Source organism: Rhincodon typus, chromosome 1, assembly GCF_021869965.1.
Source record: "Rhincodon typus isolate 14 chromosome 1, sRhiTyp1.1, whole genome shotgun sequence".
NCBI classification, from domain to species: domain Eukaryota; kingdom Metazoa; phylum Chordata; class Chondrichthyes; order Orectolobiformes; family Rhincodontidae; genus Rhincodon; species Rhincodon typus.
This window is the reverse complement of record NC_063332.1, coordinates 177286328-177302439: the sequence shown is the minus strand read 5'-3', so window position 1 is coordinate 177302439 and position 16112 is coordinate 177286328. Positions and strand designations below refer to the sequence as shown.

The 16112-nt window shown below is 42.0% G+C and overlaps 1 protein-coding gene across 4 annotated transcripts in view; it reads left to right on the top strand.

Annotated features, from left to right (window-relative positions):
* Positions 1-16112, top strand: part of gne (glucosamine (UDP-N-acetyl)-2-epimerase/N-acetylmannosamine kinase) — a 71606-nt gene that overhangs the window by 5123 nt on the left and 50371 nt on the right. For 2 of the 4 annotated variants that reach the window (XM_048596228.1, XM_048596213.1), the window contains exons 1-3: positions 29-1495; positions 6279-6422; positions 6987-7186. In XM_048596228.1, coding sequence (XP_048452185.1) covers positions 7023-7186 — 164 coding nt within the window. In that variant the 5' untranslated portion in view covers positions 29-1495; positions 6279-6422; positions 6987-7022. Of the gene's footprint in view, positions 1-28; positions 1496-1582; positions 1842-6278; positions 6423-6986; positions 7187-16112 lie in introns of those variants that run through there. The other 2 variants (XM_048596221.1, XM_020518980.2) reach the window with 2 other exon arrangements.

Here is a 16112-nt window from a genome sequence, read left to right as displayed (position 1 = left end):
GTGTGTGAGAGAGAGAGTGTGTGTGTGTGAGAGAGAGAGTGTGTGTGTGTGAGAGAGAGAAGTGACCCCCTCCACCCTCGTCCTGACCAAGTTGTAAAAGGGTCACTCGGACCTGAAACGTTTATTCCGCTTTCTCTCTCCATAGATGCTGCCGGACCTGCTGAGTTTCTCCAGCTATTTCTGTTTTTGTTTCAGATCTTCAGCATCCTCAGTTCTTTGGGGTTTTCTGCTATTCCATAAGATTGTGACTGATCCAATCACTGTCCTGCTTATCTTCCATAACTCTCAAAAATCTGTCTAACGTAACTTTGAACATACTGTAGTCAATGACCAGCCTCTACTATTGGCCAATGAAGAGAGTTCCAAAGGCTAATGACCCTCTGAAAAAATAAATTCGTCCCCATCTGTGCCATAAATGGGAATCTGTACCTTTAAATTATCCACATGAGTTCAGCTTTTTTTCAATACGACCATCTCTATTTTTCTGCTGTCCAATTAGCAGAGGCCCTATCTGCTTAACCTTTCCTCAGAAGATAACCCCTTCATCCCAGGAATCAACTTAGTGAACCTTATTTGGATTGTTTCCAGGGCAAGTATAGCCCTTGTTAAATAAGGAAACAAAAACTGTCCCCAGTACTCTAGGTGTGATCTTACTATTTCCTTGTATAGTTGTAACAAAATCTCCATTTCTTTATACTCCACCCCACCTTACTACAAAGGCCAATATTTACATTTGTCATCCTGAATTACGTGTTTCTCTCACACAGTAATTTAACCTTTTATGTCCATTTGCACATGTTTTTGTGTACCTTACATTCCATCTTGCACCTCTCCTTCTGTTACATGAGTTCTGAAGAAGGGGCCCAACCTGAAATGTCAATTTTTCTACTCCTCTGATGCTGCCTGGCCTGCTGCGTTCCTCCAGCTCCACACTGTGTTGTCTCCCTTTCCTTCTGTTGGTGGATTTATCGTATACTGGCCAAAAATTTTGAATGTACTTCAAAAATCCTGCTCTCTCTCTACTCCTTTTGAACTGAAACCTTCCTTGTTAATTCTGGGATGGTGAAAAAAAATCAACAAAACTGCTTTGTTGATTTGGAGATAGCAAGAACTGCAGATGCTGGAGTCAGAGATATCAAAGCGTGGAGCTGAAGAAGGGTCCTGACCTGAAATGTCAACTTTACTGCTCCTCTGATGCTGCCTGGCCTGCTGTGTTCTTCCAGCTCCATACTGTGTTGTCTCTGCTTTGTTGATTTTGCACTTCTTGTCTATGTGTCTACATGTTTGCCTGTCTGTCTTCCTTTACCTGTTTGGGACACTCAATGACCTATGTTTGGATAACTAGCCTCTTCTTTCCAGGTTTCGGTCTCCTCCTTTCTTGATTGTTGTTACATTTGCTATTTTCCAAACTTCTGGGACCTTTCCAGAATCTAGGCATTTTGGAAGATTGCAGGCAATATATCCACTATCTCTGCAGAAATGTAATATATGGAAGGTATAGAGTATATCTTTGAGAGTTATGAAACGTCTCCTTAAATTTATGCCACATCTATTTTCTGCTCTACTTTAGCCAACTCTGTCTTTATATCTTAGTGATTGCTTTTATTAAGTTTAAGACCCTAGTTTTTCACAAGCAAGTAAAATGTGCAATTTCATCATATTCTGACCATGCTTTCCTGGATGATTTTGCTATGAGATCATTAACTGTATCCTACCGTATAAGCTTGTCTCGTTACAATGATATGGTCAAGTCAGAGCAATTGGAGAGAAACTCCTCTGTTCCAGTTGGCAGAAGGATCAAGAACCAGAAGCGCAGATTTAAGATAATTGGCAAAAGCAACGTTAGTAACATACAGAAAAACATTTTTGCACTGAGGGTGCTTAGGATTGGGACCACACTGCCAAACAGTGTGGTGGAAGCAGGTTCAATTGAGGCTTTTCATAGGGATTGGGTTATTATCTGAACCTGGAGAAAGCAGGGGAATGGCCCTGGATGATTTATCCCTAAGAGAAACAGCACACACAACCAGTCAGATGGCCTTTTGTGCTATAACAATTCTATGTTTCTATAACATAGATTGTTCCCTGTTGGTTCCAGAATACATTGTTCAAAGTAACTGTCCTTACTCGTGGAGATACTTTATGAACTCGTTCACAAGGCTAAATTTTTTGAGAAGATTTGTTGCTCGGGTTGTGGGTGAGGTTGTAGACTTGCTCACTGAGCTGGTGTGTTTGGTTGCAGACGTTTCATCACCCTGCTGGATAACATCATCAGTGTGCCTCCGGTGAAACGTTAGTGTTCTGTCCCATTGATTATTTATATGCCTCAGTTTGCTGGGATGGTTGGCATTACTTCTGGTTCAGTTTTTCAGTGGTTTGTATATCGAGTCCAGTTCAGTGTGTTTATTGATGGAGTTCCGGTTGGAATGTCTGGACGCCAGGAATTCCCTGGCATGTCTCTGTTTGGCTCGCGCTATTATGGATGTGTTGTCCCAGTCAAATTTGTGTCTGTCTTTGTCCATGTGTATTGATACACATGGTGTCTCTTGGTGGCTAGTTGGTGTTCGTGTATTCTTATTGTAGTTTTCTTCCTGTTTGGCCTGTGTAGTGATTGTCACAGTCCTTGCATGGTATTTTGTGTATTACGTTAGTTTTATTGGTTGTGGGTATGGGATCCTTTATGTTCTTCAGTAGCTGTCGCAGGGTGGTTGTTGGTCTGTAGGCTACCCTGATGCTTAGGGGTCTGAGTAGTCTTGTGGTCGTCTCTGATATATATGGTAGGGTGACTAGTGTGTCTGGCCATGTTGTGTCGTCTTGTTGTGGCCTGTGGCAGAGATAATGGCGGATTGTGCTTTTTGGGTCTCCATTCCTTTTAAAAACTCTGTATAAGTGCTCCTGTTCTACATAGAACACAATGTTGTGCCGACCTATTATCCAACTAAGATCATTCTGCCCTGCATACTCTACATTTTACTATCCTTCATGCGCCTATCCAAGAGTTGCTTAAAAGTCTCTAAAGTATCTGACTCCACTACCACTGCCAGCAGTGCATTCCACGCGCCCACCACACTCTGTGTAAAGAACCTACCTCTGACATCTCCCCTATACCTTCCTCCAATCACCTTAAAATTATGCCCCCTCGTAATAGTCATTTCCACCCTGGGAAAAAGTCTCTGACTATCCACTCTATCGATGCCTATCAACATCTTGTACACCTCTATCAAGTCACCTCTCATCCTTCTTCGCTCCAATGAAAAAAAGGCCTAGCTCTCTCAACCTTTCCTCATAAGACCTGCCCCCCAGTCCAGGCAGCATCCTGGTAAATCTCCTCTGTACCCTCTCTAAACCTTCCATATCTTTCCTATAATGAGGTGACCAGAACTGAACACACTATTCCAAGTGTGGTCTAACCAGGGTTTTATAGAGCTGCAGCATAGTTTACATAGTTCTGCTTTGAAATGTGGCTCATTTGAATAAGGTCCTGATGCAGGTCCATTTTATGAGTGTTAGGGTGGTTGCTGGAATAATTAAGTATCTGGTCTGTATGTGTGGACTTTCTGTATACACTAGCCTGGAGTTCCCCATTGTTCTTATGTTCTGCCGTTATGTCTAGGAAGGGTAATTGGTTATTGTTCTCTTCTTCTTTTGTGAATTTTATTCCAGTGAGGATGTTGTTTATGTGTTAGTGGGTTTCTTCTAGTCTTGTGCATTTGATAATCACGAAGGTGCTTTCTACATAGCAGACCCAGAGTTTGGATTGTATAATGGGGAGTGCTGTTTGTTCTAACCTTCTGTGATCATTCCTGATATTGGGGATCCCATTGATGTTCTGTTGATTTGTTTGAATATACAGCCATTGAAGGTGAAGTGGGTTGTGAAGCACAGATCTAGCAGTTTCAGGGGGCTGTCCTTGTTGGTGCTGTTGGGGTCGTGGGGTGCCCCCCCTTCCTGATTCGTCCAGCAGTGTGGCAATTGTCTCTTTGGCTAAGTCAACGTTTAAGGATGTAAGTAATGCTGTTATATTGAAGGATATCATTATCTCGTCCTCTTCTATTCTGGTGTCGTCAGTGATGTTGAGGAATTCTTGGGAGGAGTGGATGGAATGGGTAGTGTTGTCAACTAAGTATTTCAGCTTCTGTTGTAGTTCTTTGGCTGGTCTATATGTTGACGTGCCTGGTAGTGAGACAATGGGTCTGAGGGGGACCGCTGGCTTGTTTACATTGGGCAGTCCATAGAAGTGGGGTGTGTTGGATCCCTCTGGTTTCATTTTTTGGTAGCCTGTCTTGCTGATATCTCCTGAGTTGTGTAATTTCTTCAGGATTGTTTTGATCTGGTTCTCTAACTATGCCATTGGGTCTATTGCTATCTGTTGGTAGTGGTTGGTAATAGCTAGTAGTGTGTTAGCTTTCTCGATGTATTGAGCTCTATTAAGGATTATTGTCATGCGTCCTTTGTCCGCTGGTAAGATTACGATGTTTCTGTCTTTCTTGAGTCTTTCCAGGGCATTCTTCTCTTCTGTGTTGAATGGTTCCGTTTACCTTTTCTGCTCAGTGTCGGGACTATCGTCTGTCTGATGGTCTGTTGTGTTTCCTCCGTGAATCCGTTGTTCTTTAGTGTTGATTCCAGCGTAGCCAGGAAGTCAGTTTTTTTAGCGTCTCAGTAGTTATAATTCAGTCCATACACTAGGACAGTCTTCTCATTGTCTGGAAGTGGTCGGTCTAAGATGTTCTCAATCCACGTTTCTGTGTTATCTGTGTCATTGTTGTGGATGAGTTTGGATAGTTTTTCTTTTGGGCTATTCTTTTCTTTGTTCTGGTCTTTTGTTGTTGTATGGTGATGGCCAGAGACCAGACTGGAAGAAAATTGACAAAAAGGATCCACGAGCACCAACTAGCCACCAAGAGACATGACCAATTCTCACTGGTATCAATACACACAGACAAAGAAAGACACAAATTCAACTGGGACATCACATCCATAATAGCACGAGCTAAACAGAGACGTGCCGGGGAATTCCTGGACGCCTGGCATTCCAACCAAAACTTCTTCAACAAACAGATTGAACTGGACCCGATATACAAACCACTGACAAACAGAACCAGAAGTAATGCCTACCATCCCAGCAAACTGAGGCATATAAATAACAAGTGGGACAGAACACCCATGCTTCACAGGAGGTGCACTGACGATGTTACCTAGCAGAGTGACAAAATGTCTACAATCAAACATACCGGCTAACTTTGCTAATTTGATTTGTCCGATCTGTGAAGATTAAAATTTTCAATGATTATTGCAATTCCTATCTTGCAACCCCCATTATTTCTTCATTTATACTCTTTTACTCCTACTTTCTAGCTGCTGTTGTGGCTTTTAGAAGCTAATCCCTTCTTTTTTTAAAGCCTCAATTGAATCTGCCTTCACTCCACACTCGGGCAGTGCAGTCTGGGTCACATTGGACACATTCCCGGGTTAGCAACTCTCAGCTCTTCCTGTAACCATTTCCTTGGTTAAAAATATTTTTCCTTGAGTCACCTCTAGTTTATTTGCTAATCAGAGTCCTCTGGTTCGCAACTGTGTTGCTCCTCAAGGAGAAAGTCCTTGAATCTATCCAAGAAAATGAAGCAGTTCATACTGAAACCATTCTTGTAAATCTCTTCTTCATCCTTCCTGACATTTTCATGTTCTTCCTAAAAATGTGATGCTCACAAAGAGATTCGGTACTCCAGCTGAGGCTGAACTCGTATTGTATATTGACTCATATTTCTTTCTTTCATACCCTCTGCCTGTACTTTTACAGCTCAGGATCCCTTTTTAACCACTTTCTCAATCTGCCCTGCTGCCTCCAATGATTTCTGCATATGTCTCCCTGTGGCAGACCAAGTGGGTGTAGGGCAGCAAGGAAACACCCTGGGTTCGAACAGGGGCGAACATTCCCTAAATTGGGATGTGGGTATACAGACCCTGGGCTGGAATTAGGGAGCAGGATGGACAGAAGGCACTTGATCCGGAATGGGGCAGATGATCTCGCTGTCTGGGATGTGATTGGAGGGAGCAGGCAAATATCCCGGGACAGTGGGAGGAATGGAACATGCATTTCTAGGATTTGTCGGGGTGGGGGAATGCATTTCTGAACAGAGAAAGAGTTAGGATGTACTTTATTGGGCAGCAACTCTTTGTCCTCCCCCTCCCCTCCTTCTTTATTCCATCTACCCCATACTGCTGACCCCTCCCTTTCTGTAAGCACCAGCTCTTAAAAAATCCTTTTTCTCATTGTTCAGGGAACCCAACAAAGAAGGCTTCAGAGATAAAGCAAATTATTGTGAGATCAGAATGAGTAAACTCCACCACGAAGCAGCAAGACATTCTACGTGAATGATAGCAGGACCTTGCTCATCAACCTAGCAGTTTGATCTCAGAGAGAGGTATGTATGTATTTATGTATATATTGCAGAGCTTATTTTTCAGAATGATTCCATTTGCTATTTAGCTCCAATAGATTAAAAGATGATTTCTGTGAGATCTTCTCAATGTCAAAAGTACAAAGAGTTGGTCCTTGTTGGAGAGTTGAGCTTTCCAATGCACTTTCCCTGAAATGGATGAAGCGTGAAGCTGTGCTACAATTGAAAGAGACAATCGTGACTTGGAATTCCAGGCAGACAACCATGGAGAGACTGCCTCTCCCAAATTCTAGTTCTCCACCTTCCTAGATAAATATTCTGCAATGAATTGCTTTCCTAAACTCTCCTAATTCTCCATAATTAATGCGAGTATTGGTTTAAGAGAGGTTTGGTGTTTAGAAGTATAATGTGATAGTGTTCTCCATTCAGAATTCAGGTTTGTGTATTTATTATATTTATGTGTATATGCTATTTAGTGCACAAAGGAATGTGGTAAATATATTCTAACTCTGAATATTTGAATTTTGCTCATTGGAAAACTGCATCATGCTGCAAATTTACATAAATCTCATTTCTGTTTATTTTCAGAAATTTATACATAAAAATATTCAAAATTAGAAGACCATGGAGAAAAATAAGAACAGGAAAAAGCTGCGAATTTGTGTTGCCACATGCAACCGTGCAGATTATTCCAAGCTGGCTCCCATTATGTTCGGCATCAAGGGGCAACCTGAACTTTTTGATCTGAAAGTAGTTGTTTTAGGATCTCATTTAATTGATGACTATGGGTAAGTATATTGAATTCTTGTCAGTGATACAGCTATCATTTGCCATCAGTTGCTGCACAGTTTTATACATCTCTTGCATTCTGGAATAATAGTTTAACCTCTCAGCAAGGATTGAAGATGAGGCTGAGTCTCTTCCAGTTGTAGTAGTCTCAAACACCTCACATAAAACTAAGTCATTAAAAGCAAATTGATAGTCTTGTTCAGGTAGAAGTCAAAGATGGATGGTTTAAGGATTGTAGGTGAATGGTATGCACTTGACTGAGGATTATGTAAAGTACCTCACTAGAAGGACATATTTGTACCTGTCACTTCCTGTGCTATGAATGGAATTGTCAAAGGTAAGGAATGACCAATGCTGTCTACTAACTTTCCATTTAAATTCTTAAAAATGTTAGAAGTTGCACAATACGAGGTTATTGTTCCATAGACTTAATTAAAATCACAAGCTTTTTGGAGTGCTGCTCCTTCATCAGATCCAAATGCCAGGTTCTATGCCAAATATCCTTAGAGGTTGATCTTGAGTTTGCTCCAATTCTGCCTTTGAAGACTGTACCCTACATTTATCATCTCCTCTTCTCAAGTGATGCAATCCAAAACGTTCACCTGTCATCCTGAGCTTGAGATCCTACACTTAAACACAATTTGTGTTTTTTTTCAAATATGCTATGTTGCAATTTACTTACACCCCTTAATGAAACATACGATTAAGTGGGATTTACAGAACATAAACAGATCATTTAGCCCATCTGCTCTGTACTATTGTTTGTGATCCAAATGAACCTCCTTCCATCTGACATCATCTCACCCTATCTGCATCTCTTATTCTTCTCCCCATCTTATTTATCTTCCCTTAAATATAAAGTCAAAGAATCCCTACAGCGTGGAAGCAGGCCATTCAGCCCATTGAGTTCATACCAACCCTCCGAACAGCATCAGGCCCAGATCCACCCCTCCCCAACCTATTCCTGTAACTCTGCATTTTGCATGGCTAATCCACCTAGCCTGCACATCCCTGGACACTAAGGGCAATTTAGCATGGCCAATACACCTAGCCTGCACATCTTTGAACTGTGGAAGGAAACCGGAGCACTCGGAGGAAACCCACGCAGACACGGGGAGAATGTACAAACCCAATAAGGACAGTCACCCGAGGCTGGAATCGAACCCGGGTCCCTGGTGCTGTGGTACATAAATATATGTAAAATATTCAAGTCAGCCACTCCTTGTGGGAGAGACTTTCATATCCTCTCCTCTGTCTGGGAAAAGAAATTTCTCCTGGATTTCTTATTGGTTTTATGAGTGACCATGTTATGCTTAAGGTCCTGGTTTTAGATCCCAAAGAAGTGGAAACAGCTTCTCTGTGTATACCAGCCAAATCTGAGGTTGTTGACTTGCTTGCCGAGCTGGCTTATTCTCGTTCAGATGTTTCATCACCATGCTAGGTGACATCATCAGTGGAGCCTCTGATGAAGCGATGTTATTCTACTCATTTGGAATTTATACTGTCTGGTCCATTATGGTCATTTCCGGTTTTGATCTGTATGCATTTGTTAATGGGTCCAATTCTATGTGCTTGTTGATTGCTTTATGGGTGGAAAACCATGCCTCTAGGAATTCCCGTGTGTACCTATGTTTGGCTTGGGCTACTATGGTTACTAAGGTTTTGGAGTAGATCTGTAGCTCGGGTTGTGGGTGTTGAGGTTGGTTGGCTCGCCGGGCTGGTTTGTTGTTCCACAGACGTTTCGTTACCGTGCTTGGTAACATCCTCAGTGCAGCCTCTGATGAAGCGACGGTGTGTTTTCCCGCCTGGTTTTTAAACTCTGGGATCCGTTGCGACGGATTGCCTCACTTCAGGGTTTCCTCCTTAGCGGAATGTATGTGGGGTCGAGTTCAATGTGTTTATTAATAGCATGCTTCGTGGAGTGCCATCCTTCCAGGAATTCTCGTGCTTGTCTCTGCCTAGCCTGTCCCAGGATCTTGGTGTTGTCCCAGTCGAAGTGGTGGTTCTCCTTGTCCATGTGGATTGAGATGAGTGAGTATTGGTCGTGTCTTTTTGTAGCCAGTTGGTGTTCATGTACTCTTGTTGTTAGTTTCCTTCCTGTTTGTCCGATGTAGTGTTTCTCGCAGTCTCTGCAGGGGATCTTGTAGATGACATTGATCCTGTCCCTTGGTTACCTTGTCCCTGTTAAACTGATGACCTTCATTGTCTGAATGTACCGATATTAAGGAGAGTTTGTCGTGTCGTTTTGCTGCTAGTTGATGTTCATGTATTCAGATGGCTAGTTTCCTTCCTGTCTGTCCAATGTAATGTTTGTGGCAGTCGTTGCATGGTATCACATAGACCAAACATAGACAAGCACGGGAATTCCTAGAGGCATGGTTCTCCACCCATGCTTCAATCAACAAACATATAGAATTGCACCCCATATACGAATCCATACAGATCAAAACCAGAAATGACACTACTGACCATAACAGACCAAACAGTATAAATTTCAAGCGGAGTAGAATAACATCGCTTCATCGGTGGCTCCATGGATGATGTCACCTAGCATGGTGAGAAAACGTCTGAACGAGAACAAGCCAGCTCCGTGAGCAAGTCAACAACCTCACCCACAACCCAAGCTACAGATCTTTGCCAAAACTTGCCAGTCAAATCTTTTCATAATCTTGAAGGTGTCTAGGTACTATGGTTTCGGAAATGCAGCACTTCAGAAACTTGGGTAGTTCAGAGAAGCTGGTGCTTTTTATTACTTATTAATTCACAGGATGCAAGTGTTTCTTGGCTAGCACTTATTGCCCATCCTTAATTGCGCTTGAGTAGGTGAGGGTGAGCCACTGCCTTGAACTGCTGAAGTCTATTTGGTGTAGGTACACCCACAATGCTGTTATGAAGGGAGTTCCAGGAATTTGAACAAGAGCCACTGAAGGAACAGTCATTATAATTTCAAGTTGAGAGGAGTGTGTCTTGGAGGGGAACTGGTGGAGTTGCCATTGTAACTGATACCTTTCCCCCTTCTAGGTGATAGAGGTGACAGGTTAGGAAGATATTGTTGGAGGAGCCCGGGTGAATTACTGCAGTGAATCTTGCAGACGGTACACACTGCTGCTACTCTTCATCCTACTCCAAGACTGGATGGCCAGGGACAAAGCACTGTTTATTTATTTCACAAATGAAAATCCCCAAAACCGAACCATAGCCTCTTCAGTTTGCTGCATTTGAGATTAGTCTGCCTAGCCCCCTGTACTCAGTCCATAGTGGGAACATTTCTGAGTGAGATGCAGTGACGTTTCTGTCTCTCTACAAGTGCTGAAGGGATTTACACTAAGACCCAGTGGTGGAGGTTGGCTGTACAGGGGCCCTGCTTTTATCCTCACTACGGTGGTTCTAAACCTGCCATTTCACAGACTGAGTTTTTCACAAGGAACTTGTTAGTGATTTCTTGTGTTCCTATTCATTTATCCAAAGGATGGTTGCTTGCTCAGGAAGGTTACTCCATATGGGGTGTCAAGTTTGAAGGTAGGCAGTAGGTGGATTGAACAGATCATCGTAGGCTGGTAAGTGAGGGCAGGATGAATGGTTTCAAGTAGTTTGAGGGGTTTCATCAGTTTATAGATGTGTGGGGGACTGCAAGAAAAGGCAACTAGGAATGGGTGTTGAGCAGAGAGTCCCAGTATTATGTGCTTTGTTACACTCAACTGAGTGTGAATAAGTATGTGTGACAACAGTTGCCAGTCACAGGCACACAGTACTGTGCTATGGTGTATGATTTAACAGGTTGTTGCTCAACCTACAAATCCTTGCAACACTCCACACTATTCCCTCTTGAAAGAATGGTATAAAGAAAAGTAAAACCTCAAATGATCTCTTGTAGTCAATAACTGTCTTCCTCAAAGTTTTGTGTCATCTGCATATTCTGAAACTGTGCTTTGCTCACTCAATTCTAGGCCTTTCGTATAGAACAGAAAAAAGGGGAGAAGTCCTAATATTGACAATTAGGCAATCTTCCCTCCAGTCTGAAAACAAATACTGTTGTTTGTTGACATTTAGCTAACTTTGTATCCTTGCTACCACTGACCATTTTATTCTCTATGGCCTATGTTGCCAAGTGTATTATGGCACTTAATCTAGTGGCTTTTGGAATTCCATGTACACCAATTCAACAGCATTACTGTCATAAACCCTGCCGTTACTTCAGCAAAAGGACAAGCGAATTAGTTGCTTATTTTCCTTAATTAATCCACATTTGTCCAAGTGAATGTTAATTTTGTCCCACATTATTGTCTCTAAAAGCATAAGAACATATGATATGTAACAGGAGTAGGCCATTTGGCCCTTCAAGCTTGTGGATCAAATTGTGGCAGTTCTGCCCCAAGCCTCAACTCCTCTTTCATGCCAACTTCTCAGTCCTCAACTCTCTAATATTTGAAAAATCTATTTACGTCCTCTTTAAATAATTTCAATGATCTACACCCATAACTCTCTGTGGTAGGGAATTTCAGACATTCACACCCTTTGAGAAGAAAATCCCTTCACATTTCTGTTTTAAATGATTGTTCTCTTATTCTGTAACTGTCCTGTAGTTTGAGATTCCCCAAAAATTAGGCAAATCTTCTTTCAGAATCTCTCACATTTCGATAAGATCATCCCTCGTTCTTCTAACCTCTCACAAATAAAGATCAAGCTTGTTTAGCTGTCCGTGATAAGCCAGCCCTTTTATCCCAAGAATCAACTATGTGAATCCAATGTGAACTGCTTTCAAAGCCGGTATATCCTTTTTTTCAAGTACAGGTACCAAGATTGTAGGCAATATCCCAGGAGCAGCCTCACCAACACCCTGAACAGTTGTAGCAAGACTTCCTATTTTTAAACTTCAAACTCCTGGCACTAAAGGCCAAAATTCTATTTGCCTTCTAGATTACTTGCTGCACGTACATGTCAACCTTGTATGTTCCATGCACAAGAGCACCCCAATCACTCTGTGCTGCACCTTTTTTAAGGTGTCTCTCTCCATTTAAATAACAATCTGTCTTTTGATTCTTCCTACCAGAGTGCCTGCTCTCTCACTTTCTTACATTGAACTCCGTCTGCCATGTTTTTGCCCACTCACTCAACCTGTGTCTATTCTCTGAAATAAAACAAAGAACTGTGGACACTGGAGATCTGAAACAGAAAAAAACCCAGAAATATCTGGAGAAACTCAGTAGGTCTGACAGCATCTATGGAGAGAAAACTGAGTTAATGTTTCAAGTCCAGTGACCCTTCTTCAGAACCATATATATCGTGTCTTCGTCACAACATGTCCTCCTACCTATTTCTATATCATCAGCAGATTTGGATACGTTACACTCTGAACCCCCTCCTCCTAAGTCACTAATAATCACAGTCCCAGGACTGATCCTTGTGGCATTCGACTACTTACAACTTTCCAACTTGCAAAAGACCCATTGATCCTAAGTTTCTGTCTACTCGGAGTTAACCAATCTCAGTCCATGATGATAGGTTACCCCTAACTATAAGTTGTCATTTTGTGTAATAACTTTTTATGTAGCACCTCAACAGATGCCTTCTTGAAGTTCAATTATAGTGTGTCCACCAGTTCCCCTTCAATAACTCTGCTTATTATATCCTCAAAGAACTCTAGCAAATTTGTCAAACATGTTTTCACTTTCATGGGACCAAGTTCACTCTGATTGCATTAGAACATAAGAACCAGGAGTAGGAGTAGGCCATCTGGCCCTCCAGCCTGCTCTGCCATTCAATAAGATCATGGCTGATCTTTTCATGGCCTCAGCTCCACTTACCCACCCTCTCACTATAACCCTTAATTCCTTTACTGTTCAAAAAAATTATCTATCTTAGCTTTAAAAACATCCAATGACGAAGCCTCAATTACTTCACAGGGCAGGGAATTCCACAGATTCACAACCCTTTGGGTGAAGAGGTTCCTCCTCAATTCAGTCCTAAATCTGCTCCCCTTAATTTTGAGGCTATGCCCTGTTATTCTAGTTTCACCCGCCAGTGGAAACATCCTCCCTGTTTCTATCTTATCTATTCCCTTCATAATTTTATATATTTCTATAAGATCTCCCCTCATTCTTCTAAATTCCAATGAATATAATCCTAATGTACTCAGTTCTCCTCATAAACCAACCCTCTCAACTCCAGAATCAAAGTAGTGAATCTCCCCTGCATCCCCGCCAGTGCCAGTATATCCTTTCTCAAGTAAGGAGACCAAACTGTACACAGTACTCCAGGCATAACCTCACCAGAACCCAACACAGCTGAAACATAACCTCCCTATTTTTAAACACAATCCCTGATGCCATGAAGGACAAAATTCCATTTGCCGCCTTAATTACCTGTTGGGCCTTATGCAATTCATGCACAAGGACACCCAGGTCCCTTTGCACAGCAGCATGCTGCAATTTTTTACCTTTCAAATAATAATTCCTTTTACTGTTATTCCTATCAAAATGGATGACTTCACATTTATCAACATTGTACTCCATCTGCCAGACCTTTGCCCACTCACTTAAACTATCTATATCCCTTGGCAAACTGTCAGAGTCCTCTGCACACTTTGCTCTACCACTCGTCTTAGTGTCGTCCGCAAACTTTGACACCCTGCACGTAGTCCCCAACTCCAAATCATCGATGTAAGTTGTAAACAATTAAGCTTTTCTAAATGTTCTACTCTTCCTTCCATAGTAACAGTCAGCAGCCTTTTCCCAACAACAGGTTAGGCTGACTGACAAATAGGTTCTTAGTTTGTATTTCTCTCCCTTCTTGAACAGGGGTGTCACATTGGCAATTTTTAAAATTGTTGGAACCATCTTTTATAAACAACACTACACTGCACCCTCTTTCTTCTTGTGAATTCTTCTGGAGCATCAAATTCCCCTGAATATTGTGTTCCCAGTCTTGGTCACCCTGTAATCATTTGTTTCCATAATAGCTATCAGTTATTTATTTATTTATTTCCCCTTCTGCCGTCGACTCATTTCCATTGGTACAAATGCTGTGTGCATTCAGTTAAAGAACCTTAAGCTTTTGACCATTATTACTTACTCTGGTTTGCATTTCTGCTGCATTCTGCTGCTTGTATTCTGTATCCCCTCTTGTCGCACTTTAGTTATCACTCACCTCTTCACTACCCTGTACTCATATCTTTTATGTTGATTTTTTTAAAACTTCCCTTCAATTGAACACCAGCCTCCTCACTCAGTATAAAGCCCATACTTACAAACCCTGTTGCATGATTCACTGGGACTCTGGTGCCAGCATTGTTCAAATGAAGCCCATCTAACAGAAAAGCTCTCTCTTTTCCCAGTATTGGTGTCAGTGCACTATGAATCAGATCCATTTCTCCCGCACCAATGTTTGAACCACAGATTTACCTCCCTAAACTTAATTACCCCAATTTCAGCATTGGCCTGTGTAGTAATTCTGAAGTTATTAACTTTGTGCTTCTGCTTTTTAATTTAGTCATGAGCTGGTCATAGTCCCTCAGCAGAACCTCTCTCCTAATCCGACCTATGTCGTTGGTACCTGTATAGACAACATGACACAGGTCCTACCCCTCCCTCTCCACATTCTTCTCCAGCCCGGAAGAGTTCCAAACATAAGGATAATGAACAAGAATAGGCCACTTGGCCCTTCACACCTACTCTACCATTCAATAAGATCATGGCTGATCTAGTTTTAACCTTAACTCTATATTCTGACATCTCACCAATAATCTTTCATCCCCTTGGTAATCAAGAATTTATCTATCTGTGCCTTAAGAATATTTGAAGATTCTGTACCCACTGCCTTTTGAGGAAGGGAATTCTATAGACTCTCAATCCTCTGAGAGATGAAGTTATTTTAAATGGGTGCCCTACTTTTAAACTATGACCTTTCATTCTAAATTCTCCCATGAGAGGAAACATCCTTTCAATATCCAGATGTCCTGAACCTTGGTGCCAGGTAAGCAACATAGCTGCTTTTGCTGCAGGGGGCCATATCTATTCCCAGAATTATGTTATCCCCACTTTCTACTGCAGTTCTGTTTTCTCCTCCTACACTGCCACTTAAATGGTGCTACATTTGGTTTGCTCAGCTCCCTGCTGTCTGTGCTCTTGTCCACACTTGAACAAAAACCCCACACGAATTGGGCAAAGGCAGTAGCTGTGGCTGATCAAGCTCGATGCTGGATCACTGTACCTACCTCGCTCACAGTCATACTCTGTCTCTGACTAGACACCAAATTTGGTGCAGTTAATCTAAAGGGTGTGACTGCCTCCTGAAACACAGTGTTCATGCGTAGATCCCTTTGTTGCTATTAATTAGCCCAATCCTTTTAGAGCACATCTCTATACGCTTATAGAAGATTTTTAGATTCCCTTTTATGTTGGCTGTCAGTCTCCCCTTATGCTGTCTCATTGTTGCTGCTATTTATTTTTTCACTTCCTTACTGAACTTTCTGTGTCCAGAAATATAGCTCTCACTTGTATTATTAACCCGACACCTGTTTGGATGAAGGTCACTTGACCCGAAGCATTAACTCTGATTTCTGTCCACTGATGCTGCTAGATGTGCTGAGCTTTTCCAGCAGTTTCTGTTTTTGTACCTGTTATATGCATCCTTTCCTTTATCTTGTTCTCTGTTTCATCTCCCATGGCTTTGCCTGACCTTTCATCTCTCCTTCTCTGTGAAAATTTTAAGACTAGAAGAAAGTGTACCGTTCTCTGACTGTACTCAAACTATCTCCTCTTCGCAGGCAGCCCATTGTTTGTTGACAGTTCTAGCTGGCAATCTTGGACTCCAGATTCGCTGGGCCAAATGCATTCTCACTGTTGACATTTGCTCTGGATTGATCTGTGCCCTTTTTGCTTGCGTCACTTCCTCTCCCAGATGCAATGCAATCCTACCAGTTGGAAT